The 25,145-nt window shown below is 70.7% G+C and overlaps 6 protein-coding genes across 7 annotated transcripts; 2 read left to right on the top strand and 4 right to left on the bottom strand.

Moving 5' to 3' along the window:
- Positions 1 to 360: 360 nt before the first annotated feature.
- Positions 361 to 3,194, bottom strand: RND1 (Rho family GTPase 1). The gene is made up of 5 exons (XM_075075542.1): positions 2,779 to 3,194; positions 2,617 to 2,704; positions 1,364 to 1,473; positions 1,133 to 1,267; positions 361 to 1,048 (listed from the first exon to the last, which is right to left on the bottom strand). The coding sequence occupies exons 1-5, from the start codon at positions 2,896 to 2,898 to the stop codon at positions 803 to 805; spliced, it is 699 nt and encodes a 232-aa protein (XP_074931643.1). The 5' UTR covers positions 2,899 to 3,194; the 3' UTR covers positions 361 to 802.
- DRC2 (dynein regulatory complex subunit 2) lies at positions 3,080 to 5,788 on the top strand. 2 transcript variants are annotated; one of them, XM_075075541.1, is made up of 9 exons: positions 3,080 to 3,179; positions 3,497 to 3,636; positions 3,733 to 3,900; positions 3,968 to 4,137; positions 4,244 to 4,382; positions 4,483 to 4,680; positions 4,757 to 4,975; positions 5,063 to 5,215; positions 5,347 to 5,788. In XM_075075541.1, the coding sequence occupies exons 2-9, from the start codon at positions 3,502 to 3,504 to the stop codon at positions 5,686 to 5,688; spliced, it is 1,524 nt and encodes a 507-aa protein (XP_074931642.1). In that variant the 5' UTR covers positions 3,080 to 3,179; positions 3,497 to 3,501; the 3' UTR covers positions 5,689 to 5,788. The 2 variants fall into 2 exon arrangements, with proteins under 2 accessions (XP_074931642.1, XP_074931640.1); XM_075075539.1 differs by lacking the exon at positions 3,080 to 3,179 and adding an exon at positions 3,186 to 3,237.
- A 229-nt stretch (positions 5,789 to 6,017) lies between these two features.
- FKBP11 (FKBP prolyl isomerase 11) lies at positions 6,018 to 8,367 on the bottom strand. Its single transcript, XM_075075543.1, has 6 exons — positions 8,199 to 8,367; positions 7,779 to 7,844; positions 6,657 to 6,744; positions 6,534 to 6,567; positions 6,344 to 6,414; positions 6,018 to 6,251 (listed from the first exon to the last, which is right to left on the bottom strand). The coding sequence occupies exons 1-6, from the start codon at positions 8,313 to 8,315 to the stop codon at positions 6,034 to 6,036; spliced, it is 594 nt and encodes a 197-aa protein (XP_074931644.1). The 5' UTR covers positions 8,316 to 8,367; the 3' UTR covers positions 6,018 to 6,033.
- A 1,593-nt stretch (positions 8,368 to 9,960) lies between these two features.
- ARF3 (ARF GTPase 3) lies at positions 9,961 to 13,206 on the bottom strand. Its single transcript, XM_075075544.1, has 5 exons — positions 13,113 to 13,206; positions 12,021 to 12,210; positions 11,797 to 11,907; positions 11,562 to 11,686; positions 9,961 to 10,967 (listed from the first exon to the last, which is right to left on the bottom strand). Exons 2-5 carry the CDS (start codon positions 12,166 to 12,168, stop codon positions 10,806 to 10,808), a joined length of 546 nt encoding a protein of 181 aa, XP_074931645.1. The 5' UTR covers positions 12,169 to 12,210; positions 13,113 to 13,206; the 3' UTR covers positions 9,961 to 10,805.
- A 2,754-nt stretch (positions 13,207 to 15,960) lies between these two features.
- On the top strand, positions 15,961 to 18,099 carry WNT1 (Wnt family member 1). Its single transcript, XM_075075545.1, has 4 exons — positions 15,961 to 16,114; positions 16,408 to 16,661; positions 16,879 to 17,144; positions 17,381 to 18,099. Exons 1-4 carry the CDS (start codon positions 16,014 to 16,016, stop codon positions 17,867 to 17,869), a joined length of 1,110 nt encoding a protein of 369 aa, XP_074931646.1. The 5' UTR covers positions 15,961 to 16,013; the 3' UTR covers positions 17,870 to 18,099.
- A 5,102-nt stretch (positions 18,100 to 23,201) lies between these two features.
- On the bottom strand, positions 23,202 to 24,852 carry DDN (dendrin). Its single transcript, XM_075075717.1, has 2 exons — positions 24,433 to 24,852; positions 23,202 to 24,323 (listed from the first exon to the last, which is right to left on the bottom strand). The coding sequence occupies exons 1-2, from the start codon at positions 24,600 to 24,602 to the stop codon at positions 23,282 to 23,284; spliced, it is 1,212 nt and encodes a 403-aa protein (XP_074931818.1). The 5' UTR covers positions 24,603 to 24,852; the 3' UTR covers positions 23,202 to 23,281.
- Between the last annotated feature and the right edge of the window lie 293 nt (positions 24,853 to 25,145).

A 25,145-nucleotide genomic window follows, 5' to 3' on the forward strand; every position in this document is an offset into this window, starting at 1 on the left:
AATAGCAATGTCCCCACGTACCCCACACCCCCCATGCCCAAACTGGGGGGGTGCAGGCAATGCCACGTAGGCGTTGGGGGGAAAGCAGGAGAGGCCCAGGGCCCCCCCAGCCCAGACAGGGGGCTACCCCCCCACCCCAGGGACTTTGCCCTCTGTGTCACCACCCCTGGGTGACAGCCCAAGCTGATATCAGCGGCAGCGCCACCCTTCCTCGCTGGCACTGGTGACACAGGGCAGACCCTGCCCCAGGGTGAACACCAACAACACCCAAACCCCAACACACACCCCTCCCAAACACAGGATTTGCCACCCCCCCAAGCCCCCCCCCCCCAAAAAACACCACAGGACCAGGCACCCGCTGCACGTGGGTGGGTGTTATATTTCTGATAATAAATAAGCTTTTTAATAACACTGACATGGAACAGAGACATTCCCACCCCACCCCAGACAGTCCATAAAACAGCGCCCCCCACCGGTGCCCCCCTCCCCACCAGGGTCCCCGGGTCCAAGCAGCAGATGAGGGATGGGGCAGCACTGGGGGAACAGAATGAGTCTGTGGATGAGCCCCCCCACCCTGGGGTTTGGGGGGTAGCTATTGAGCAGCCCCCTGGGCCCCCCCAGACCCCTACTCATGGCAGCTCCATGGGGGCTGCCCCCCAGGATGGGGGGGCTGGCAGGGGAAGCGATGAGATGGGAGGGCAGCAGGCACCCCATCCTCCTTGTGGGGGACTCTGCAGCCCTGCCCAGCCCCCCACCCCATCCTAGGGGGTCAGGAGGGCTGGGGGCTTTCATGTCCCCCCCTTCACATGACGGAGCAGCTTTTTGCTTTTTCCTTCTTGAAGGTGGAAGAGATGAGCTCGGAGCGGCTGGGCAGGTGCAGGAGTCTCTTGGAGAGGCTGCGGGGAGGGCTTCTGGGGGGCTGCGGGGGAGCTTTGCTGAGGCAGATGCCGGACACGGTCCGGAAGATGCTGTGGACACTCTTCTCCGAGGTGAAGGCCGAGCACTCCAAGTAGCTCTCGGCTCCCAGCTGCCTGGCCGCTGCGCAACCCTGCAACCCAACCCTACATGAGGCCAGCACGGCACCCCAAACCCACCCCCCCATGCGACCCCGCTGCCCCCCACCATCCCCAACCTGCTCATAGGAGATGGGTGCCTGTTTCTGGTGGGAGAGCTCCATCAGGGTGCTCAGGTCTGTCCGTAGGTCCGTCTTGCAGCCGATGAGCAGCACCCGCGTGTTGGGGCAATAGTCCAGGATCTCCGTCTTCCACTGCAGGGTGAGGGGCGCAGAGCCACCGTCAGTGCAAGGGGACCCCAAACAGCTCCCCTTGCCACCCCTCCAGAGGGGCTTCCCCCCTCACCCCACCTTCTTGGACGCGCTGTCCAGGGTCTCGGGGCGGCTGATGTCAAAGCAGAGCAGGACGGCGTCTGAGTCGCTGTAGCAGAGGGGACGCACGTTGTCATAGTAGGGAGAGCCTGGGAGAAAAAGGGGTGTCATTGCACAGCACCCCCTCAGAGCACCCAGGCCCCCAGGCAGGAGGTGCTTGCCAAGGGACGCAGCCCCCCCCTCCAGGCTGGGGTGGGGGGCACACAGCTCTAGGGTCCCCCAGAACACCACCTCCGCTCCCCGCAACCCGTTAGCATCGCCATCACCCCTAAGGAGGCAGCGGGAAATGGATCCCGTGGTGTTTATATAACAGCCACCCCCCCACGTTGGGGAGCCCTGCCAGCGGGCTGGGGTGGTGGGGGCAGCCAGGAATGGGGGGGGGGGGGCTGCCACCCCCACAGGGTCCCCAGGGAACCGGGGCTATCAGCACCGCACTGGGGACTGCAGGGGGAGGCGGTGCGTGGGGCTGCGGGATGCCCCTTCGGGTGTGGGGGTGGCCGGGGTGCCCCCCCCCCCCATCGCCGCCCCCGAACGGGCCTCGGAGGGGTTTTGCAGCCCAGACGCTCCGTGCGTGGAATAGCAAAGAGGCTGCGCCAGCGCATCGCCATAGCAACGTGGGGACCGCGGGTGGCGGGGACCCCCCCCTCCGACGGGGGGGGACACTGCAGCACCAGGGTAGGGTGCCCCGGCCCCCCAGCCCTTTGGGGGTGACCAGGGAGGGGCGATACCAGGATGCCCCATTCCCCCCATCGACAGGCAGCCCCACAGGGAGGGCACAGGAGCCCCAGCACCCCATACCCTCCCTGGGGGGCTCACCCCGGTGTGGGGGACCCCACCAGGAAAGGGCTCAGCCCCGCGTCCCCCCCCAGCCTGTCTCCTGTGCCCTCCCCGCAGGGCCGGTCCCCGGGGACTCCTCAGGAGCCAGGCTCCCCTGTGCCCCCCAGCCCCAGGGATGCGTACCCCCACCCCGAACCATCCCACCCCCCAGGTGACCCCACTGCGGCCACCAAGCCCCCCCCACTGCGGGGACCCCACTGCACGGCTCCCTCTGCTGCAACCCCCCGACAGGGCCCCCCCAGGCCTGCCACCCCCCCACAACCCCCAAGTTACCTTCCCCCTGCAAATATCCCATCACCTGCCACCGGGACCGGGGCCGCCCCGCTGCACCCCCCGGTACCGGAGGGACCCCCCCCATCCCCGTGCATGCACCTTCCTCCCCCCCACCCCGGTACCGGAGGTGTCCCAGAGGCTCAGCTCCACCCGTTGCTCCTCGCTGGCCAAACACGCCGTGTAGTTCTCAAACACGGTGGGCACGTACGTCTGCAACGGCACCGAGAGCGTCAGCGGCCGGTGCCGCTGCCGATCCCCGGTGCTCGGTCCCGGTCCCGGCTCACCTCAGGGTAGCAATCCTTTGCCAGCACCTGCAGCATGGCCGTTTTGCCGCACTGCACGTCGCCCACCAGCACTAGCTTGCAGCGGGCCGGGGCGGCCGGTACCGGCCTCCGTTCGCGCATGGCGGCGGCGCAGAGCGTTGCCGCTCTCGCCGCCCGCCCGCCGGCCCTGCGCCCTGCCGCCGCAGCGCCCTTATATACCCCGCCGGCGCCAAGCCCCGCCCACGGCGGCGCCCGCTCGCCAATCGCCGCGGCAGCTCTCGGCACGCCGGCCAATGCCTGAGAGACGTTGGACAGCCGGGTCCCGCCCTTTGGGCTGCGAGGCCTCTCCTCCAAGCCAGGGGGTGCCTGTCTGGCTGCGGACGGAAGTGAGGCCCCGCTCCCCCCACAAACCGGAAGTGCAGGTTGCTAGGAGACCGGTGGGACGCCGGCCGCTGGGCCGGGTGTTGGGGGGCGCGACCGGTACCGGGACTCGGGGGGGCGGGACCCCCGTGGTGCGGGAGCGGACGCCGAGGTGCGGGGGGGGAGGACCGGAGGGATGTGGGGACGATGGAGCTTGGGGGTACCCCAAAGTGAGGGGGCCTGGGGAGACCCCAGGAGGACATGGGGGTGGCCAGAGGGGAGATGGGGCCTGGGTGGGGGGGTGAGGGGGGGTCGTCCCTGCAGGGGTCGTGGCCGGTACCCTGGGCTTCCCACCACAGTTCTCACGCTCTGTGCCCAGGCACCATGCCGGCCAAGCGCGGCCCGCGGGCAGCAGCCCCCATGGCGGCGGAGGACGGGCTCCTGCTGCTGCAGAGCCAAGCGCTGGCCCAGGAGGAGGCGGCCAAGATGAAGGGGGAGATGGTCACCCGGTTCCTGAAGGTGGGTGGGGGCCGGGGTGGGGGGCTTGGCAGCGCGTTTCCCCACGTGCCGCCCATCCCCTGACTCCCCTCCCCACCACTCGTGGCCCCCGCGCAGGACAAGCTGGCCAAGGAGGAGCACAGCAGTGCCCTGAACCTCCACAAGCTCCACACGCAGTGGCGGGCGGTGCTGCGGGAGACCAAGGACAAGGAGCTGCGCCAGGACATCGAGATCCTCAGCCAGACCTTTGCGCGGGTGATGGACTGCAAGGACAGCGTCATCGAGGTGAGTGAGGGGCTGGCTGGGCAGGGGTGGCCCCAGGGCCCACCCGTGACCCCCCCAACCTCTGCAGTCCCTGGTCACAGACCTGGAGGAGGCAGAGGAGCAGCACGCACGGGCTCTGCGCAGCCACCTGCACAACGTTGACCGCCTACTGCAGCTCCAGCGCTGCCGCCTGGTGTGCCTGGAGGAGGGGTACAGTGCCCAGCTGGAGGCCCTGGAGATGGAGTTTGAGACAGAGAGGTACAGAGGGGGAGAGGGCACGCACCAGCTGTCCTGTCCTGGTGCTGAGCCCCTCACAGCCCGGCTGGGCCTCCCTCTGCCAGCAGCTCCCCCATGTTTTCCCCAGGAGGACCATCCTTGAGCAGCATGAGCGAGAGAGCTGCTACCTGCGGGACGTGGCGCTGGCCGCAGAGCAAAATTATGCCAAGAATGACCACGAGGCCACGCTGAATTTCCAGAGTGCCCGAGATGACATCAAAAACAAGGCAGGGGGAGGAACCAGTGACAAGCTTTTTAGGGCTTGCAAGCAGAGCACGCAACGAGGTTTGGGAGGCACTGGGTCACCCACACCCGTGTCTGTCCCAGAGCCTGCAGGAGAAGCAGTACAGCCGCATGCAGCTGGGCGGGAAGGCGGAGGTGCTCTGGGAGCAGTTCCAACAGGCAATGCAGAGCTACGCAGAGGCCACCGAGCACCAGAAGGTCGCTTTTGAGGTCCTGAAACAGAAGGATGAGAAGAACTCCAAGGAGATAGAGACACAGACGACAAAGCTGCAAAAGCTGCAGGTTGCAGCACAGCGCAGGGGCGGCTGTGGGAGCAGAGACACCCCCATCCTGCTGCTCACGTTACGCCTGTCCCCAGGACTTGGTCACAGCTGCCAAGGGCCAGCTCGCAGCTCACCTCCGAGAGAGTGAAGAGCAGAACCAGCGTGCGCGGGAGGAGAAGGAAAGGGTCCTCAGGCAGCTCCAGGAGCTCAAGAGCGAGATGAACCAGGCCAGGGCTAAGGCCCATGGCAGCCTGGCCAGGCTTACCATGCAGAGCAGCGCTGCCCTGACGGCACTGGCGCGGGTAGTGGAGAAGGTGAGGCCGGCACCCTGTGGGTAGGGGGAGCACCGGGGGAGCTGCTGCTGTCCCCTCCCACCCTGCCTTCACTCACACCCTCCCCAGGCCCAGCGCATTCTGCGGTTGGCCGAGATGTGCCGCCGGCTGGAGACGGAGGAGGAGAAGGTGCTGCCTTTCTACCCTTCCTCGCTGGCCGAGGGGGAGCAGCAAGATGCCCAGCGAGTCCTCGAGGAGACACCCATGGAGCCCCTGGCCCAGGTGAGGAGGCAACGCCGGGGTCCCAGACACTACTGCAGGGGAGCAAGGGATAGGATCCGGCCTCCGGGACGGTCCGGCTGGCATGTGGGCAGGCTGGGGACCCCCTGCCCTCCTCCCCACTTCTCACCCAGGCCATGCGGGACTACGTGGGGCTGGAGCGCTTCTGGCAGCGGTTCAACAAGGCGAAGCTGGAGGAGCAGGCGCTGCTGCGGGAGCGGGCAGCCCTGAGCCAGAGGAACCAGTGCCTGCGGGAGCTGCTCAGGCAGTACCTGGTGGGGATCTCCATCAGCCAGGAGGTGCTCAGCGAGCTCAACCCTCTCCTCGCTGTCGAGCACAAGAGCTGCGTCACCAGGGACTTGCCCCGTGCCAGGGGTGGCCGTGCACAAGGTCATCAGGGTGCTGCATACCCCGATAGCCTCTTGGGAGGGGTCGCCCACCCGGATCCCATCACCGGCTCCGCCAGCAGTGGCTGAGTGTCACCCTATGGATTGGGGCACCCAGCCTTGGGGCACTCACAGAGACTGCAGAGACCGCGACTGCCTGGAGGTACCATAAAAGAGCTAAACTGTACCCAAAACTGTGCTCCAGGGTCTTATTTCTGGTCACGCTGAGCTTTGGCAGGGCGGGTGATTGTGTGGGTCTGTCACCTCCCAACTCAGGTCTGACGCGTCAGCACTTCAGCTGCACCAAATCCCCGCTGCCAGAGCGGCAGGGAGCTCGGGGGGATGCGCAGCCCCTTCCCACTGTTCTGTGCCCCCGTCGCCCCTGGAGCCGGACAGAGCAGACACAGAGCAGCTGCCGCTTTCGAGGGGAAGGCTTTATTTCTTTTTGGCTTTGTTCCTCTTCTCCTCCTTCAGCTTCTTCTTGGAGAGCTTGGGGCTGCTGGCCTTGCGGTAGAGGTGGTACCCGATGAGCCCCAGCAGCGCCGGCACCAGCCCCAGGCACAGCAGCGGCAGCACCTCGTTCACCACCTTCTGCCAGTAACTGGCCCGGGACAAACCGACCAGCTCCACCTCGAACCGCAGCACCGCGTCGCCTGCGAGGAGGGGGCAGAGCCTGAGCGGGGACCGCAGGGGGCCGGCAGGGACCCCATGGGCACCCCACAGGGATCCTGAGGGCTGCGCTCACCTGGGATGGTGGGAGGGGAGCCCCGCTTGCCGTAGGCCAGGTGAGGGGGGATGATGGCTCTCCGCTTCTCCCTGCCGCGGCAAAAGACCGTTGGTGCCGGTGCCCGTGGGGCCAGACCCACACCAAAACATGGCAGGGACGCTTTGGGGGGGGGGTTGCTGCCCGCCCCCTCGCCCTACCCCCGCCTTACCCCACACACATGTCCAAAAGACTCTGCTCCAGGCCTGCAAGGAGAGGGGGGAGAGGAGTGAGCAGGGCTGGCCGGGGGCGTCCCGCAGCCCCCCCCAGCCCCTCGCCCTGGCCCCTCACTCACCGGGGATGACTTGGCGCTTGCCCAGCTCCACCTGGAGCGGGTCCCGGCTCAGCGAGGTGTCGATGATTCGACCATCTTCCAGACTGCCCTGCGGACACACGGGCACGGTCACCCCTGGGGATGCAGAAGTGGTTCCGCCCCAGGGCGGATCCCATGTGGGTCCCACCACTGGTCCCAGTTAGCTGGTCCCCATGCTAACCCCAGTGCTGCCCTGGGGACATCCCCGCCCTGCTCCCAGTGCTGGGGCCATCCCAGGGCAATCCTCGAGCTGGTCCAGGGCCCATCCCAGGGCTGTCCCTATGCCAGTCCCAGTGCCACCCCCCATGACCACCCCAGTGCCATCCCTGAGCTGCCCCAGTGCCACCCCCACGCCCACCCCAGTGCCATCGCAGTGCCACCCCCACGCCCACCCCAGTGCCATCCCAGTGCCACCCCCACACCCACCCCAGTGCCACCCCCATGCCCACCCGAGTGCCATCCCAGTGCCACCCCCACGCCCACCCCAGTGCCACCCCCACACCCACCCCAGTGCCACCCCCATGCCCACCCCAGTGCCATCCCAGTGCCACCCCCCCACACCCACTCCAGTGCCACCCCCACGCCCACCCCAGTGCCATCCCAGTGCCACCCCCACGCCCAGCCCAGTGCCATCCCAGTGCCACCCCCACACCCACCCCAGTGCCATCCCCACACCCACCCCAGTGCCACCCCCATGCCCACCCCCACACCCACCCCAGTGCCATCCCAGTGCCACCCCCATGCCCACCCCAGTGCCATTGCAGTGCCACCCCCACGCCCACCCCAGTACCATCGCAGTGCCACCCCCATGCCCACCCCAGTACCATCGCAGTGCCACCCCCACGCTCACCCCAGTGCCACCCCCACGCCACCCCAGTGCCATCCCCGTGCCATCCCCACGCCCACTCCGGTGCCACCCCAGTACCACCCCCAGTGCCCATCCCAGTACCATCCCAGAACCACACCCATGGCTGCCCCAGTACCATCCCAGCAGCACCCCCATGCCCACCCCGGAGCCGGCCCAGGCCCCCCCGCCCCCGCCCCCGCCCGCCCCGCCCGGCGGAGCGCAGTGCTGACGTGTTCCTCCCGCCGCCCGCCCCGCACCGTGTAGTGGATGTGCACCGTGTCCCCCGGCGCCGACAGCTCCGTGCAGCCCTCGGGGGGCGCCACCTGCAACAGAGGGGGTCACGGGGGGCCGGGCCGGGGCCCCCCGCCTCGGGGTCTACGCACGCCCCGTGCCCACGGGTCCTCCGAGCGCCCCGTGAGCCGGACTCCCCGTCCCGGAACCCCCGTCCTCCCGGTGCCCCGGGCTCCTCCTCCGCAGCCCGCTCCCCCCGGTGCCCCCCGCCCAAGCCGCGCTCCCCGGTGCTCCCCCTGCGCCCCCCGTGCGCCCCTCCGGCCATCAGCACCTCGCGTGCTCCCGTCCCCGCTGTGCCGCCGGTCGTCCCCCCCCTCCCGGTCTCAGCTTCCCCGGCCGGGGTCCCCGGCGTGCCCCGCTCCCCACCGACCCCCCCCGGGGCTCACGAGCGTCTCCAGCCGCAGCTCCCGGACGCCGCTTTCGGTTTCGCTCTCGGCGGCGCGGGCGGGCGGCGGCGGCGGCAGCAGCAGCGCCAACAGCAGCAGCGCGGCGGGGGGCGGCATGGCCGGGCTAGCGGCGGCGGCGGCGGCGGCCCCGGGACCGCCCCGCCCGCCCCGGCCCGGCCCCCGGGCGCTTCCCGGGCCCCGCCCCCGGCCCCGCCCCCGCCGGCCCCGGGACACCGCACCGGGACCGGGACTGGGACAGGGAACGCGCCGTCGAGGCGGCCGGAGCTGCCCCCAGCCGCGGCGATTTTCCGGGGGGGGGGGGGTCCCGGTACCGGCCACCCCTCGATGCCCGGGGACACGCGTCCGTCGGCGCTCCGCTGCCACCCAGCCCGGGCTGGCACCGGGCGTCCGCCTCTGCCCGGAGACGGTCCCGGTGGTACCGGCCGCCTCCGCCCACCCCGGGTGGGGGGGTCCAGGTGGGAGTCCGGGCGGGAGGACTCGTCCCAGGGCAACCGGCTGGGTGCAGCACCGGCGCCGTCGGGACTCGGTACCAGCAGGCGGCAGCACAGCCTGGAGAAACCGGCACCCCCCCCGGGGCCAGGACCCCTCCCCGGCACCCACCCCGGGGCCAGGACCCATCTCTGCACCCACTCGAGTCCAGCATCCCTCCTGAGCAGCCACCCAGGTCCAGCATCCTTCCCTGGCAGCCAGTAGGTGCAAAGCATCCCCTCTCCTGGCACCCCAACACCCCTTGCAGCCCCCCCCCCCGGCCATGCGGGAAGCCAAGCCCCTCGCCTGCGAGCAGCCGGACTCAGGGGCCCGGGGCTGGGCTGGGGCCCTGTGCGGAGCTGAACCTGTCCCAAAGCCCCCGTGTCCCTGCTCCTGGGGGAACACCGGCCCCTGGGGCAGGAGGCAGATCCCAGGGTCAGGGAACACGGGGAGCAGCCCCGGCTCAGGGGGGTCACAGTGGCACATGGTGGATAGCCCCGCTCCCTCGCCCCGCACCGGCCCTGTTGATGGTGGTGGTGGCCCCATATGGCGGTGGTGCCGGCACAGGCCCTGGTGCAGCTCCCAGACGACGGCATCGGCACGCTGGCCCCACCGGTGCACCCACATACCAGCCCCGGTTGCCGAGAGGTGGGGAAGCCAGGCTGGCGGCTGGGGGCCAGGGCGCTAATGGGATTAGGGCCACCAGGTCAGCGCCGGGCTGGCCCCCACCAGACAAAGCCACCGGCCCGGCCAGTGGGAGTGCACCCGTCCCGGCTCGGCAGCTCCCAGCCCACTGGGGAACCCCAGTCACCCTCACTCCAGCCTGCCCAGTGTAAGAGGAACCCACGTGTCCGGATAGCCAGCACCGCACCCTGGCTCGGTATCACCAGCACAGGGGGTCCTGGGGGCCAACAGCCCCCCAGTCACCAACCCAGAGAGGACATGGGGATGGGGACAGCAGTGCTGGCCCCAAATGGGACTCAGCTGGTCCCCTGGCCCATAGGGGGGGTGACACCGGGGCACTGTGCCCCACTCGCGCCTGTCCCGGCGCTGGCACCATCCCCACGCCCCAGCTGGGATTAGTGCTAATGGGATTTACCATTTCATCCAATATTCCCCTAAAGATGAGCCTGGGAAGAGGGGGGGGGCCGCCATCCCCCCTCACCCTGCTAAGCTCTTTCTAATTAAAACCAGCCTGGGCTGTCCATCACCGCCCCCCTCCGCGGGACCCCTGCGTTGGGGGGGCTGCGGAAGAAGAGCCGTGAGGCAGTGCTACATAAAACATGTTTAATATCCAAGGGGGGGCCGGGGGTCACCCACCGTCTCAGGCGTGAGGGGGGGGTGGGGCAAGTACACACGTCCCCAGACGGGGCAGAGCCGCAGCGACACGTCACACCAAGCACAGACCGGGGGTATAAATACGGTGCCGAGGGAGGGGTACAGTACGGGGCTGTCCGTCCGTCCATCCGTGAGGGGCAGGGACATACAATCACTATGCTGGCACAGGGTTGGGGTGCAGGTGGCCAGGGTGGGGGGGAGGGCATGGCCAGGGGACTGTAGGGGTCCCGGTAGCCCCATGCCCCACGCCCCTGCCGTGGGGGTCACGCTGCGGGGAGGAGACCTGCCTCGAAGTGACATGGGGGGGGCCGGGGACGTGTGGGACCCCTGGGGGACACATGGGGCCGGGAGGGGGTGCTGGGGTGTGTGTGTGTGTGTGTGTGTGTATGGTCCCAAATGCCCCCTGCGGCCCCGCTGCCCCCACATTTGGTCCAGAGGAAGGTGAGGGGTGCAGGGACATGCACAGGGACAGGGTGCCCCGGCATGGCCCCCCCAGGCGGGGCAGCACCGAGGTGGCCCCCAGCCCCCGTCCCACTCCCCGGGGCTCTGCCCCTGCCCCCCCCCAGATACGTTATATATAGCTATATTTCCACGCACGCACACACGAGATCCGAGGGGAACCGAAGAGACCCCAAAAAAGGCGAAAAACCCCACAGCAACCGGTGCCAGAAGAAAGCAAAACCCAACCGGGGCGGGGAGGGGGCGGCCGGGGGGGGCCTGGCACGGCCCCGGGGGGGGGCCGGGGGTGCGGGGAGGGGGCTGGGGCTGGTGGCCGCCCGCTCACTTCTTGTTCTTGAGCTGGTTGGCGAGCCAGTCGAGGCCCTCGTAGAGCCCGTCCCCGCTGGTGGCACAGGTGGCCTGGATGTACCAGTTACGGTGGCGCAGGGAGTGCAGCCCCAGCTTGTCCGTGATCTCCGCCGCGTTCATGGCGTTGGGCAGGTCCTAGGGCAGAGCCGGGGTCAAGCACCGGCCCTGATGCCGTGGGGATGGGCGCCCTCCCACTATTGGGGCTGACACCAGCCCTGATGCCGTGGGGATGGGCATTATCCCACTGTTGGGGCTGACACCCATCCTGATGCCGTGGGGATGGGCATTATCCCACTGTTGGGGCTGACACCTGTCCTGATGCCGTGGGGATGGGCATTATCCCACCACGGGGGCTCACACCGGCCCCGATCACGTGGGGAGGAGCACAGGCCCGCCATGGGGATGTGAGACACCAGCTCTGATGCCACAGGGACAGGCATGGTCCGGCCAGAAGGAGTGTTAAACACCAGCCCTGATGCCATGGCGATGGGCACAGCCCCACCACAGTTAATGGCAGCCCTGAAGCCACAGGGATGGACGTGGTCCTGCCACAGGGTCTCTCAGACACCAGCCTCGATGCCACAAGCGTGGGCACGGTCCTGCCCACAGGGGTTGCCAGATATCAGCCTGGGGATAGGCATGCTCCTGCCACAGGCACCCAGACACCAGCCCCAACGCCCCAGGGCTGGTCCCGACCCCGCCACGGGGACACCCCCCCCGCCGACCCACCTGCTTGTTAGCAAAGACGAGGAGGACGGCGTCCCGCAGCTCGTCCTCCGCCAGCATCCGCATGAGCTCCTCCCGCGCCTCGTTCACCCGCTCCCGGTCGTTGCTGTCCACCACGAAGATCAGCCCTGGGGGGCGGCGAGTAGGCGCTGCTGGGAGCGCAGGACCCTCCGGCCCCATGGCCGCCCCGCTCCCCGGCAAGCCCCGTCCCCTCCCCGCATCCCCGGCGGGGACCTACCCTGGGTGTTTTGGAAGTAATGCCGCCAGAGGGGCCGGATCTTGTCCTGCCCACCCACGTCCCACACGGTGAAGCTGATATTCTTGTACTCCACCGTCTCCACGTTAAACCCTGAGGGGAGAGACAGCGGAGGGAAACTGAGGCACGCAGGGCTGCGAGCCCCCTCCCAAGAAGCCCTGATAGGGAGGGGTCCGTGCCTGGTGCACGCCCCCTACCCTACACACCTATGGTGGGGATGGTGGTGACGATCTCCCCCAGCTTCAGCTTGTAGAGGATGGTGGTCTTCCCGGCAGCGTCCAGCCCCACCATTAGGATCCGCATCTCCTTCTTCCCGATCAGGCTCTTCAGCAGGTTCCCAAAGATGTTGCCCATGGTGACGGCGGCGCTAGCTCCGTCCGCAGGCGAGGCCGGATCCTGCGGGGGCACGGGGCAAGCGCTGGGGTGGGGAGTAGCCCTGAGAATTGGGGGGGGGGCGGGCGGGGAGCTGTGGGGCTCCAGGAATCCCCTGTGCTTTGGGGGGCTGCAGGGATCAGGGTCCCCCATGTCCTGGGGAAATGCGGGGCTTGGGGGACCCCTGGTAGGGGTCTGGGGACAGGGCCGTGCACTCTGTGGAGGCTGCCCCTCTATGCAGGTCAATGGGGGGGGCATGCTGGGGATGTGGGCCCCCCTACGCTGCATCCTAGGGATAGACCAGGGTTCCACACTAGGGGAAACTGAGGCACGACCGCAGCCCTCCTCGGGGGAAGCAAAGCCCCCACACCGGCCCCGACACCCCCCCGCACCCCCCGGCCCATGCACGGACCCCCGGCCCTGCACCCTCGCCGGCGGGGGGGCCCCAGCGCCGCCCCCCGCACCGCAGCGCGCTCCTCCCGGCCGTGGGCTGCAGCCGCCCCCGGGGGCCCCCGCAGCCCCTCGGTGCGACGCCCCCCGAATTCACTCCCCACCCCCCCGAACCGCAGCAACACCCCCACTCCGCTCACACTGCGTCCCTCCAACGCACCGCCCCCCCCCCCCCGCCCGGATTGCAGCGCCCCCCCAAATCACCGCCCCCCCACCCCCGCCGCATCAGCCCCCGTCCCCCCCCGCCGTTCCCGCCGCCCCGTACCCCACGCCCCTCCCGCCGCACCACATCAGTCCCCCCCTTCCCGGTGCGATGCCCCCCCTCCTCCCCGGTGCTCCGCACCCCCAATGCACCGTGCACCCCCAAAACGCCTTGCAGCCCCCCCCCCGGTGTGGTGCCCACCCCCCCCCGGTGCGGCGTACCCGCCGATGCGCGGCGCCCCGGCCCCCACCCCGCTGCGGCCCCCCCCCCGCACCTGGTGCCGGTGCCGGTGCCGGTGGCGCCCCCCGCCCGCAGCTGACTCTGCACCGCTCCCGCCGCCGGAAGCGGAGGCCCGATCGCGCCGATCTCGCGAGAGCGCCCGGTGCCCCCCCCACCCCCACCCCAACACCCGCTCCGCTTCCCGCCCCCCCCCCCCCGCACCGGGCCCGGGGGTGAGCGCGGGGAACGTGGGGGGGTGTCGAGCTCGCGAGACCCGCAAGCCGTTTCCATGGCAGCGGCTGCGGCAGTGCGGGGAGGGGGTTACACCGGGGGGGGGTGGAGGGAAGGTGATGGGGAGGAGGTGAGCGGGGGGTCCCGGTGCCCCCTCCCCCCCGGCATGAGCACCGGAGAGGCAGAACCCCGTCCATGTGGGGGGCGGGGGGGGGCTGTGCTGCACGGGGGGCGGGAACCCCAATAACGGCACAGGGGTCCCAGGGGGGCTCCCCCTGTCCCGTTCCGGAGCGGTACCGGCGGTACTGAGGCTGTCCCGATGCTCACGTTCCCCCTCACATCACGCTGTCCATCGATCCGCCCAGCTGTCCCGCTGTCTGTCCGTCCCACTGTCGTCCGTCCCCGCGTCCCTCCCTCCCTCCCTCCCTCCCTCCGTCCATCCCCGCTCGGTACGGCGGGACGGGACGCGCCGTCCCCCCTCCCCGGCCCCCCCTCCGCCCGCCCCGGGCAAGTAACGGCGTCCGCCCCGGGGCACCGGCAGCACCGGCCGCCCCGACGGCTGCGGGAGCTGTTCCGCGCCGCCGGGTTCCCGCGGACACCCCGGGTCTGGGGGATGCGCATTCCCCCCCGGGGGCCGCCGTCTGGCTGCGGGGGGGCTGCAGAGGGGATGGGGGAACGGGGGTGGCGGGCAGGGGGTGCGGGGGGAGCGGGGACCCCCGGGATGGAGCGGGGTGGGCTGGGCCCGGCCGGTGGTGGCACGGCCCCGGGCAGGGCCCTCCCGGCCGCGCCCCAGGGCCTCCCCGCGGCCGCTGACCTCAGCCCCGGGAGCCCCGACGGGGCGGCGGCCCGAGGGCGCGGACACGGCCTGGCCCGGCCGGGAACCGGGGCGAGGCGGGCGGCGGGGGGGGGAGCCGCCGCGCTGGAGCAGACCCCGGCGCGGCCTCGGGCCCCTCCCGGTCCGGGGGAGGGGGTGAGGGGGAGGGTACCCGGTGTTTGCCCCCCCGCACCGGCCCGGGCTTTGTCAGTCCTTGAATTAAAATCGTGAGCGGCGGCGTCCCCGGGCCGTGACGGACGAGCGGGGCTAATCCGGCCCCGCATGACTGGTCCGGGGAAACCGCCGCGGGGGGATTACCCGCCCCCGGCACCGCCACAACGGGGGGGCTCCGCTCCCCACCCCCTCCCGGCCGGCCCGGCCCCGGGGGTTCACCCACACACACCCCTCCCCGGGGTGGGGGCAAGCGGGGACAGACCCTCGTCCCCACCGAGACACGTGCCCGCACCGGTCCGGTGTCACTGTCACCGTAGCCCTATCCACGGCCACGCCAGGCCCCCCCCCCACCTCGGGCACCCTCTGCCCTTCCCTCCATCCCCTCCTTCCCTCCTTCCATCACCCCCCGGACCATCCCTCCCCCCTCCCCGGGGCTGGGGGAGCCCTGCCGGGCCGTGTCGCACCCACGAGAGTTGCACACGCCGTGGGCGCCCACGGGCATGTTCGCGGGGGGGGGGGGGAGATACGGGGTGCAGCGCCGGTGGTCGGGCCACGGCTGGCCCCCAGCGGCGAGAGGATGCGGCCGCCCCGTCGCGCCGGGCGAGGGGCCCGGGGGCTCCGGACCGGCACCGACGATCGGCGCAGCCCCGACGGTCCCGCGCCCCGGGGGCTGCACGTCCCCCGTCCCCACAAACCCGGCGGTCCCGGGACGGTCGTCCTCTGTGCGCCCCGGGCTGTCCCGGGACTCTGCCCCTCCCATGCGTCCAGGGCTGTCCCGGGAGATCCCGTCACTCCACTCCTCCGTGCGCCCCGGGCCGTCCCGGGACTTCCCGGGCTATCCCCGGCCCCCGCTCCCTCCGTGCTCCCGGAGCCATCCCGGGCCGTCCCGGGCTATTCCAGGACCCGTTCCTCCTTGCACAGGGAGCTGTCCCGGGCCGTGCCGGGCTCCCCCCGCCGGTGCCGGTGTCGGTACCGGTAGACCGTGTGCGTGGGGCGGTAGGGGAGGGCGGGGGGCGGCAGCGGGGTGTCCCCCCGAGCCCCGGCCGCGGTCTGGGCACGGGGCCGGGGCGCAGCCACCCGCCGGGCTAATCCGGGCCGTGACGGACAGGCCCGGCGCCGCCGCTCCGGCCGCCCCATAAGAGGTGCCGCGGCTCCGCCGCTCCCCATTGTTAGGGCGAGGACGCGGGGAGGCCCCGCTCGGCGGGACCGGCCCATGGGGACCCTCCGCGCCGCCCCTATAAGAGGGAAGGGGCTGGAAGATGCTCCCGGGTGCTGAGCGCTGCGCACCCGCCGCGCCGAGCCGAGTCCAGCCGAGCCGCCTCCCCGGGGAGCCACCAGCAGCCGTGCACCGACCGCCGAGCATCGGTACCGGGTACCGAGCACCGGCACCGGGTACCGTGCACGGACCGCCGAGCACCGGCACCGGGCAACGCGTACGGATCGCCCGACGCCGCGCCCCGGGGACCGGGCGGGGAGCGGCGGGCACCGCGCTCCCGACGCCGGGCACCGGGCACCGGCTGCAGCCCGGTGCCGGTGTCGGTGCCGGTCCGCCCGGCCGGCCGGCGTTCCCCGCGTCCCTCCGTGGCCGCCCTCGTCGGAGCCGCCCGCCCTGCCCGCGCCCCGCGCGTCCGGAAACACGCGTGGATGTAGCGGCCGGGCCGGGGGCTCCGCGGCACCATAAATACCCCGGCGGCCGCTCGCCCGCGCACTCTGCCGGGGCCTCCCGGTGCCGGAGCCATGCGAGCCGCCGCGCTGGGGCTGGCGCTCCGGGCGCTCTGGGCTCTGGCCCTCTCCTCCCTCTCCAACACGTTGGCGGTGAACAACAGCGGGCGGTGGTGGTGAGTCCGCCGGTACCGGCACCGGTACCGGGGCGGGGGGGGGGGGAGCGGGGCTGGCACCGGCGCGGCAGAGGCTGTCCCACACCCGGGGATGGGGCGTGCAGGTGCGACCCCGGGGACACGCACGGGGCTGCGACCCCTGGGTGGGAGCCGGCTGCAGAGGATGCCTGGGGAAGGAGGATGCTCCGATAGCGGCGACGAGACGGGTCAGGCCCCCCTGGGGGGGGGCTGAGGTGAGGAGTGGGATGCCTGGGACCCCTCCCCAGTGATCGCTGTCCCGGCCTGTGCTGCAGGGGCATCATCAACGTGGCTTCGTCCACCAACCTGCTGACGGACTCCAAGAACGTGCAGCTGGTGCTGGACCCCAGCCTGCAGCTGCTGAGCCGCAAGCAGCGCAAGCTGATCCGCCAGAACCCCGGCATCCTGCACAGCGTCAGCTCCGGCCTCCAGACCGCCATCAAGGAGTGCAAGTGGCAGTTCCGCAACCGCCGCTGGAACTGCCCCACCTCCCAGGGCCCCAACATCTTTGGCAAAATCGTCAACCGGGGTGAGGCCACGGGGCAGCGGGAGGTGGTGTGGGGTTCCCCAGACCCCACTCTGCAGCACCCCCAAGTCGGGATGCTCGGCAAAGCACCCCTGCTTCACCAAAGGGCATCATCAGCCGCCAGCCCATCACCAGCATGTTGTGGCTGCGGGTTGGGGGGTGCTGGTGGGTGTCCCCTCCTGGTCCTGGCAGCACCCTGAGGCCCCGCTCCCCTCCACAGGCTGCCGGGAGACAGCATTCATCTTTGCCATCACCAGCGCCGGAGTGACGCACTCAGTGGCACGGTCCTGCTCGGAGGGCTCCATCGAGTCCTGCACCTGCGACTACCGGCGCCGTGGTCCCGGGGGGCCCGACTGGCACTGGGGGGGCTGCAGCGACAACATCGACTTTGGGCGCCTCTTTGGGAGGGAGTTTGTGGACTCCAGCGAGAAGGGCCGCGACCTGCGCTTCCTCATGAACCTGCACAACAATGAGGCCGGGCGCATGGTGAGGGCGCGGGGGCCTGTGGGCAGCACTGCGGGGGGGGGGACACGGGCACAGCCACAGAGACCCCCAGCCTGGCCCCGGGCGTGGGTTGGGAACTGTCAGAGAGGGGTTGCCTGGCTGGCTTTGGGCAGGCTGAGCGTGATGTGATGCTGCAGAGAAGAGGGATGCGGGAGCATGATGGTCCTCGGGGGGTTCCCAGGCTGCTCACGGCACCCCACATCCCCCCCTCTTTGCAGACGGTCTTCTCAGAGATGCGCCAGGAGTGCAAGTGCCACGGCATGTCGGGCTCCTGCACCGTCCGCACGTGCTGGATGCGGCTGCCCACCTTCCGCGCCGTGGGCGACGTCCTGAAGGATCGCTTCGACGGCGCCTCCCGCGTCATCTACGGCAACAAGGGCAGCAACCGGGCGTCACGGGTGGAGCTGCATCACCTGGAGCCCGAGAACCCTGCCCACAAACCCCCCTCACCCCACGACCTCGTCTACTTCGAGAAGTCACCCAATTTCTGCACCTACAGCGGGAAGACGGGGACAGCGGGCACGGCCGGGCGCTTCTGCAACAGCTCCTCGCCGGGGCTGGACGGGTGCGAGCTGCTGTGCTGCGGGCGCGGGTACCGCACGCGCACCCAGCGCGTCACCGAGCGCTGCAACTGCACCTTCCACTGGTGCTGCCACGTCAGCTGCCTGAACTGCACCAACACGCAGGTGCTGCACGAGTGCCTGTGAGCCCCCGGCGACCACCCTGCCCAGCCCCGGAGGGGGTCTGCGCCACCCCCCATGATGGGTGCCCGGCTGGATTAAAGGCGCCCACGGGTGGGCCTGAGGCTGCGTGCCGGGGACCCCCAGCCTGTCCCAGGCAGAGTGGCTGCCCCGGGGGCCAGCAGCTGGCTGGGGTGTGCTCGGTGCCACGCACCTTCCCGGCCGCCCCTTGGCTGCTCCGGCTCTGTGGGGTCCCCTTCTCACTGTAAATAAAATATTTATTGTGGACGGTTTGATGCCGGCCCCACCCTGCGCTTTGCTGGCCCCAGGCCCTGTTTTTTATAATTAAAGATAATAATAATAATTAATAATAATTAATAATAATAATGCTTTGTTACAGGTTTTACTGATAGCCTTTAGAGAAGAATAAAGGATATATTTTTATCAGTCCTGCCCCGATTTTTCTGGGGGGATGAGGGAGGGAGGAGCTGGGGGGGGCAATATCCCCCAAACCGTGGGGCTGGGCAGCCGGCCCTCGCTACACACGTCCATCCGTCCATCACCTCTCCATCCACTCACCTCCCCATTCTGTGTCCCTCAGGCCCTCCAGCTGTCTGTCCGTCCATTCTTCTACTCCTTTCCTCTGCCCTCCCCTCCATCGTCCCCTCCCCACAGACCCCCTTCTTTCTCCCGCCGTGCCCGTCTCCAGCCCGGCTGTCCCTGCCGCCGCTCCCGGCCAGGGAGTCCATCCCCATGGCTGGGGCGCCCATCACCATGGCACCTGGGCTGCGGCATCCCCGGCGCTGGAATTTGCCGGGGCGGCAGGGCTGGTGCCGCCGGGGCCGGGCGTTGGGAGCGGCCACGGGAGGTACAAGGCGGCAGACAGGGAATGAGCATCGTCCATCACCGCTCCCGGCCGGGGCTGACGGCTCCCCTCGGCTCCGGGGGAGGAGGGGGACCGGGGAGGGCACCGAGGTTACTGGGGCCAGGGCTGGGGAGGCCGGGACTGGCCACTGGCCCCACACATGCCCTGCACCCGTGCGTGGGGCCCAGCTGCAGCCGGAGAAAGGCTGTGGCAAAGGTGAGGCTCAGCTCTGTGGCTGGCAGGTGCCGCGCTGGCACAGGCATCCCCCTGGGACGGGTTTTTCCCTGGGACAAGCATCCCACAGGGGTGGGCAGAGCCCCAGGGTAGGCATCCCTGGGAAGGGCATCCCTCCGGGACGGGTATCTCACTGGGACATCGGGGTGGGCGTCCCCCCGGGGCAGCCGCAGGACCCACGTGCACCCGCTGCACCATAACTCCACACCTTGGGGATGGGGCAGGGCGAAGCGATGGGCTGCAACCCCTGTCCCCATGTCTGGCACAGGGCGAAACACAGGACCACGGTGACATCCAGCCACAGGGAGCAGGCAGGGAGCCATCCCCACCTGGGGACCCCCGGTCCCATCAGCGCCCACCCATGGTGGGGGGGTCCCCCCTCACCCTGGGCTGCCCCACGGCCGGAGCTGGGAACCTCGTGGGGCCCCTGGGGATCCACAGCATCAAAGGCTGCAGGATGACGCTGCCACCGCCCAAAATATCTCCCGGAGCCGATAGTGGAAAAGTTGATGTTTAGACCCAGAGGTGGGGGGGAAAAAACCCCGGGGGCCCCCGCTGTCTGTGCCAAGGTAAAAACACAGCCTGGCGTGGTGAAATAAAATAAAGAATTGTGAGAAAAAAACGACTGGAAAGGAACACAGCCCGAAATAACCCTCCGAGCATCTCCCGCCTGCCGGGAGTTATCTGCCTGCTAAATTCTGCACACGCACAGGGCATGAAAATAGCCTGTTTTCCTGCGGTAGCGAGTCAGGAATATAGATAATGACATTCTTATAAGTCACCTCTGTTACTCAGCTTTTCCTGCACGCTGGTGACTGCCGGGCACCTCGGGCAGCCGCGACCCCCGGGCAGGCAGGGGCACCCCGGGCGCAGGGTGCAGACCTCCCCGGCTTGTACAAATACGCCCGGGCGCTGGAAATAGCTGCTGTCGCAGCGCAGGGGCCGACGCAGGGACAGGGACAGGGAGGTCCCGCCCCGCGCCAGCCCGTCACATCTGGGAAGCTGGGTAACAGCTGGATGGCAGCCGCAAGCGGGGCCTGCTGTGGGCTGGGCCCCCCCGGCAGGGCTGGGGCGTGGGGGGGGGCTCTGCTCAGGGGAGAAGGACAGAGGGACAGAGCCGTGCCCAGAGGTGCAGGACAGAGGGACGGTGTCATTCCTGGAGGTGCAGGGCAGAAGGACAGGACCATGCCCAGGGGTTCGGGACAGAGGGACAGGACAGTGCCCAGGGGTGCAGGACAGAGACACGGGACAACGCCCAAAGTTTCAGGGCAGAAGGACAGGATGGCACACAGAAGTGCAGGACAGAGGGACACGGTCATTGCTTGAGGTGCAGGACTGAGGGATGGTGTCATTCCCAGGGGTGCAGGACAGAGGGACAGAGCCATGCCCAGCTGTCTGGGCTGGCCGGTGGCACCAGTCCACCTGCGGGACCATCCCCATCCCGTGGCCCATTAACCGCCGGCAGCGGCGCGGCGCAGCCCCGTCCCAGCTCCCCTCGCCTCCGGTTGGCGTGGGCCTGCGTCCCGCCAGCGCCCGGCTTGTCCGGCCACCACCGCCCCCCCCGGCTGCCACATTCCTCCGGCGCGGGGCCAGCGCGCCCAGCAACCGTGGCAGGGCTGGCCTCTAATCCCCGGGCATGCCAGCCCCGGGGGGGACCGTCGCCGTCACCCACTCCCCGATAGGTGACCAATGCCCGAGACGAACAATTAGGGACAAAGCCGGAGCCGCCGGGGGCTAACGCCGGCCTTCACGGGTGCCTTGTGCGGCATTCGGCGAGTTTAATGAATTGTCCATCACTCCTTTCAGCTCCGCTCGCCCGGGCTGGATTAATCTGAGAAGCCGCAGTGGGGAAGGAGCCGCTAAGCCTGTATTTATTACTCTGCCATTGTAACTAATTGAGGTAATTATCTGTGACTCCAACCCCGCGCAACAATGCCGCATTCACCGCACCCCCTTCCCACCGGTTCCTCCGCGCGGCCTGGGAGAGCCGGCACCGCGTGGCTACCGCGCCCGGGCATGTGGCCGGGACCGAGCGGCCACCGTGCCACGGGGCCGTGGTGGGCGCGGCGGGCGCGGGTGGGACACGGCTGTTCAGGGAGGTGGCGTGGCTGGCACCGCGTGGCGTGGTGTGGCCTTCACCGCACGCGGGAGCCATCGCTCCGTGGGGACACGGCCGGCACGGCCGGCACACGTGGGTCGCGGCATGGCCGGTGCTGGCTACGCACGTGGGTCGCTGGTCTCCGGGGACACCGCTGGGACTGGCACGCGTGTGACATTGGCTCTCTGGAGACACGGCTGGCACCGACACACACGTCACCACGGCTCTCTGGGGACACCGCCAGCACCGGTGACACACGTGGGTCACGGCTCTCTGGGGACATTGGCACCCGCGTGGCCGTGTCCACCCCGGGTCCTGTGTGGGGCCCCCAGGCGCAGCGCCATGCATTGGGCAGGGTCCCCGCCGAGTCCCGGCCGCGACCAGGGCGGGACACCCGGTGCCCCCCGCCGGTGCCCCCCGGTCCGGTCGGTCACCAGCTGCGCGGCGACATCTGGCGGCCACGGGCGGCACCGCGTCCCGGTCCGGGGACACCGGTACCGGGCGGGACCTCCCGGTCCCTCGCGTGGGCACCCCCGCGGCCGCGCCCCCCCCCCCGGCGCCGCGGGGACCCCGGATGGGTCCCGGGCTGCAGAGGGGTCTGGGGGGCGGCGGGAGGCGGGGGGGGACCCGGAGGGGCGGCGCTGGCGCCAGCGCAGCCCGAATTAGAAGGTGATTTTCTCGGCGGGGAGCGGGAGGGGTTTGGGCAGGAGCTGAGCCCACGGAAAGGGCCGCGCCGCCTTCCCCCGCGTCTGGGACACCCCGGGCCACGGCGGGCAGCGTGCCCGGCTGTGCCAAGCGGTGCCGAGCCACGCCGAGCCGTGCCGGGCTGATACGGCTGCGCTGAGCCGTGCCGGGCCATGCCGGGCTGTGCCAAGCAGTGCCGAGCCATGCTGAGCCACGCTGAGTCGTGCTGACCCGTGCCAAGCTGTGCTGAGCTGATATGGGTTGTGCCGAGCCATTCCAGGCTATGCCGGGCTGTGCCGAGCCACACCAAGCTTTCTGGGCTATTCCAGGCTTTGCTGGGCTGTGCCGAGCCATGCTGAGCTGTGCCAAGCTGTGCCTAGAGGATAGGGGCTGAGCCGAGCCATGCCAGGCTATGCCAGGCTGTGCCATGCCGTGCCAAGCTTTCTGGGCTATTCCAGGCTTTGCTGGGCTGTGCCGAGCCATGCCAGGCTGCGTTGTGCCATGCCTAGCCATGCACGGCTGTGCCAAAATGCACCAGGCTGTGCCAGGCTCTGCCAGGTTGCACCAAGCTGTGCCAAGCCGTGCCAGGTCATACCAAGGCCTGCCAGGCAGCAGCGAGCAGTGCCAGGCTGAGCCAGACCGCACCGTGCCGTGCCAGGCAACGCCGAGCCACGCCAGGCCCGGGCGCAGGACCGCAGCCGTGCCGTGGGGGGCTGAGGTCGCCGGCGCGGCTCGGGTCGGGCACAGGAGCGGGACCCCAGTGCCGTGCCGGGCAGCCGAGGCCACGCGCCAGGACGGGGGATGCATGGGGTGACGTGGCGCCGGGGCTGCCCCACGAGCGTCACCCCCCGGGGCGCGGGAGGCCCCGGACGCCTGGGTCCCCTGCTGCGCCGGCTGCCCCGCGCCGTGACCTCCCGGCCGGTGTCACCGGGATAATGACAGGGTCGCGCAGGGGGGCGGAGGAGGAGCCGGTTTTAAATAACGTGCAAATTGGACACGTTATTTGTGCGGTTTCCTCTGGCCGTGGGGATCCTCCCCCCACCCCGCAGCGTGACTAAGAGGTGGTGGCCGTCGGGGGGGACAGTCCCCCCTGGTGACTCACCCGGGGTCCCCCCCCAGCTGTGACGTGGGGCTGGTGGCCACGGGCCAGCCCTGCTGTGCTCACCTACTCATTACAGGGGACCCGGGGGTGGGGGCACCACATCCCACCGTGCGCTGCCCCCCAGGATGCCCAGGGCCTCCAGCTGACCCCGGGAGGTGTCTGGATGCCTGGGCCCTCACTGGGGTGTGGAGGGACGGAGCCAGGGGTGCAGGGGAGGGGCGGGGGCCAGGGAGGGCAATGGGCCCCACTGGGGGGCCGGGACCCCCCTCACCGCACACACACAAGGGGCGGAGGCGGCGCACCGGGATCCCACAGCCTTTATTGGGGTCAGCCTGTAGGAACCGCAGCCCCGAGCTCCACCCCCTGAGGGCCACACCCTGCCGAGCCCCACCCCAGATGGACCACACCCTGCTAAGCTCCACCCTGAGGGCACCACACCCCACCAAGCCCCACCCCTCAGGCTCGGGGAGGGCTGGCAGCCCCCGGGGGGGCCCCGGTGCTCTCCAGGCTGCTGCTGCTGCTGCTGTAGGCGTGGGCCTCGCGGCAGTGCCGCCACCGGGACCCCCCCGTGCCCCCCTCCGCCTCCGAGTCGGAGTCGGGCGCCGTGTGCCGCCGGATGCGGGATACGGCCTCGCGCAGCGCCTGGGCGTACAGCACCGGCCGCCGTGGCGGGGGCCGGCCCCGGGGACCCCCACAGCCACCCGGGCTCCTCCAGGGGCTGCGGGGGCTGCTGGGGGCCTCCCGGGGGGGTGAGGGGGCTGCTGGGGGGGTGGCAGCCCCGGGCGCTGCAGGGGGGCTGCCTGGGGGGGCGGTGGGTGCTGGAGACCCCCCAGCATAGCGGACCTGCTGCCGCTGCGGAGGGGGGACGTACTGGGCCCGGACCACCACGCGGGTGGCGTCGATAAGGACGTGCCCCCCCGTCCCCCGCCGCCCCCTGCCACGCCCTGGGACCCGCTCCCGGCCGGCTGCCGCCCGGGGCAGTGTCTGGCTGTGCCAGGGGGTGCTGGGCCCCCCCGGGGGCGGCTGCATCCCACGGGGCCGCCAGTGCCCAGCCTCGGTGGCCGCCCGGGGCAGCGTGTGGCTCCAGCCCCCCGGCACAGCCCCGCGGCCCCGGGGTGCTGGTGGGGGGCTGCGCGGTCCCCGGGGGGGCCGGAGCTGCAGGGTGCGGTGGGGAGCGTCGTAGGCCGGGGGCGAGATGTAGGGGGGCGGCCCCCCACGGCGCGTATACGCCGCCTGCACCCTCTGCATGTGGGCCTCGTAGCTGGGGGGGCCCGGCCTGCCCCCCGGCAGCGGGGGACGGGGAGCACACGGGGGGTGCCGGCCCCGGGATCCGCTGCCCCCCGTCCCCTCGGGCTGTCCCAGGGGGCAGTGGGTGGGGGGCACCCAGGCCCGGGTCTCGCGCCCCGGGGGGGACGGGGTGGCGAAGTCCTGCAGGCGGCAGGGGGGAGCCGGGGGCCAGGGGGGGGCCAGCTCCGCCACGAAGCGCTTCTCCAGGTACCTGCAAGACAGAGACGGGGGGTGTGAAGGGTGCGAGGGCTGTGGGGGGCCGCCCGGGCGGGGGCCAGGGTTGCGGGATGGACCCCCCCACCCTCCCTGTCGCCACTCACGCGTACTCCCCGGCGATGCGGCGGTAGGTCCAGGGGGGCGTGGGCCGGCACCCCGCGGCCATGCCGGCGGCCGGGCTGCAACACGCCACCGTGTCGATCTCCACCAGCAGCAGCTTGGTCCGCTCGCAGATCCGCAGGCGCCCCGCGCCCCGGTCCGGACCACCCAGCATGGTACCGGGGGTCCGGGGGGTCCCCGCCGCGGGGGGCCGGGGGGACCCCGCAGCCACGCGCTTGCCGGAGCCTCGGCAGAGCCACGCGCCCGCCCGCACACAGGCGCAGCCACCGCCGCACGTGCGCCCCCGGGGACCCCCACGCCCTGCCCGGTGGCACCGCCAGGCCAGCGGCTGCGGGGCACGGTGACCCCCTGGCACAGCCCCGGTGGCCGGGAGCCCGGCACACGGCAGGAACCGCGCTGGCCGTCCCGGGGGTGCCCACCAACCCCCACCCCCCCCCACCGGGATCCCTTCCCCCCCTGCGACAAACCGAAGCGATGCCAGGTTTGGCACCGATCGCTGCAGCCCACGCGGGCTCCGAGCGGAGCTTAGCAACCCTCCGGCGGCGGCATGGCAACGGCACCGGCACCGGCATCAGCCCGCGGTACAGCACCGGGTCCTCCCGGACCCCCCCCCGCCCCCCGCGCCCCACCAGCACCCGTCCCGTCTCTCACCTCGCACCGCTGCGCCAGAGCCTGTGCCGGACCCCAGCACTGGTGG

Source organism: Phalacrocorax aristotelis, chromosome 26, assembly GCF_949628215.1.
Source record: "Phalacrocorax aristotelis chromosome 26, bGulAri2.1, whole genome shotgun sequence".
In the NCBI taxonomy this organism is placed as follows: domain Eukaryota; kingdom Metazoa; phylum Chordata; class Aves; order Suliformes; family Phalacrocoracidae; genus Phalacrocorax; species Phalacrocorax aristotelis.

Excerpts from the sequence above, each read along its gene's own strand:
- RND1 (XM_075075542.1), bottom strand. The coding sequence starts at position 2,898 with ATGCGCGAACGGAGGCCGGTACCGGCCGCCCCGGCCCGCTGCAAGCTA. Across the intron at positions 2,705-2,778 it reads CAAAGGATTGCTACCCTGAG|ACGTACGTGCCCACCGTGTT; the intron begins GTGAGCCGGGAC and ends GTGCCGTTGCAG. Across the intron at positions 1,268-1,363 it reads TGGACAGCGCGTCCAAGAAG|TGGAAGACGGAGATCCTGGA; the intron begins GTGGGGTGAGGG and ends CTCACCCTGCAG.
- DRC2 (XM_075075541.1), top strand. The coding sequence starts at position 3,502 with ATGCCGGCCAAGCGCGGCCCGCGGGCAGCAGCCCCCATGGCGGCGGAG. Across the intron at positions 4,138-4,243 it reads ATGGAGTTTGAGACAGAGAG|GAGGACCATCCTTGAGCAGC; the intron begins GTACAGAGGGGG and ends TGTTTTCCCCAG. Across the intron at positions 4,383-4,482 it reads GAGATGACATCAAAAACAAG|AGCCTGCAGGAGAAGCAGTA; the intron begins GCAGGGGGAGGA and ends TGTCTGTCCCAG.
- FKBP11 (XM_075075543.1), bottom strand. The coding sequence starts at position 8,315 with ATGCCGCCCCCCGCCGCGCTGCTGCTGTTGGCGCTGCTGCTGCCGCCG. Across the intron at positions 7,845-8,198 it reads AGCTGCGGCTGGAGACGCTC|GTGGCGCCCCCCGAGGGCTG; the intron begins GTGAGCCCCGGG and ends CCTCTGTTGCAG. Across the intron at positions 6,252-6,343 it reads CTCCCCTCCCACCATCCCAG|GCGACGCGGTGCTGCGGTTC; the intron begins GTGAGCGCAGCC and ends CCCTCCTCGCAG.
- ARF3 (XM_075075544.1), bottom strand. The coding sequence starts at position 12,168 with ATGGGCAACATCTTTGGGAACCTGCTGAAGAGCCTGATCGGGAAGAAG. Across the intron at positions 11,908-12,020 it reads CACCACCATCCCCACCATAG|GGTTTAACGTGGAGACGGTG; the intron begins GTGTGTAGGGTA and ends CTCTCCCCTCAG. Across the intron at positions 10,968-11,561 it reads TCGTCTTTGCTAACAAGCAG|GACCTGCCCAACGCCATGAA; the intron begins GTGGGTCGGCGG and ends GCTCTGCCCTAG.
- WNT1 (XM_075075545.1), top strand. The coding sequence starts at position 16,014 with ATGCGAGCCGCCGCGCTGGGGCTGGCGCTCCGGGCGCTCTGGGCTCTG. Across the intron at positions 16,115-16,407 it reads AACAACAGCGGGCGGTGGTG|GGGCATCATCAACGTGGCTT; the intron begins GTGAGTCCGCCG and ends CCTGTGCTGCAG. Across the intron at positions 17,145-17,380 it reads ACAATGAGGCCGGGCGCATG|ACGGTCTTCTCAGAGATGCG; the intron begins GTGAGGGCGCGG and ends CCCTCTTTGCAG.
- DDN (XM_075075717.1), bottom strand. The coding sequence starts at position 24,602 with ATGCTGGGTGGTCCGGACCGGGGCGCGGGGCGCCTGCGGATCTGCGAG. Across the intron at positions 24,324-24,432 it reads CGCATCGCCGGGGAGTACGC|GTACCTGGAGAAGCGCTTCG; the intron begins GTGAGTGGCGAC and ends TCTGTCTTGCAG.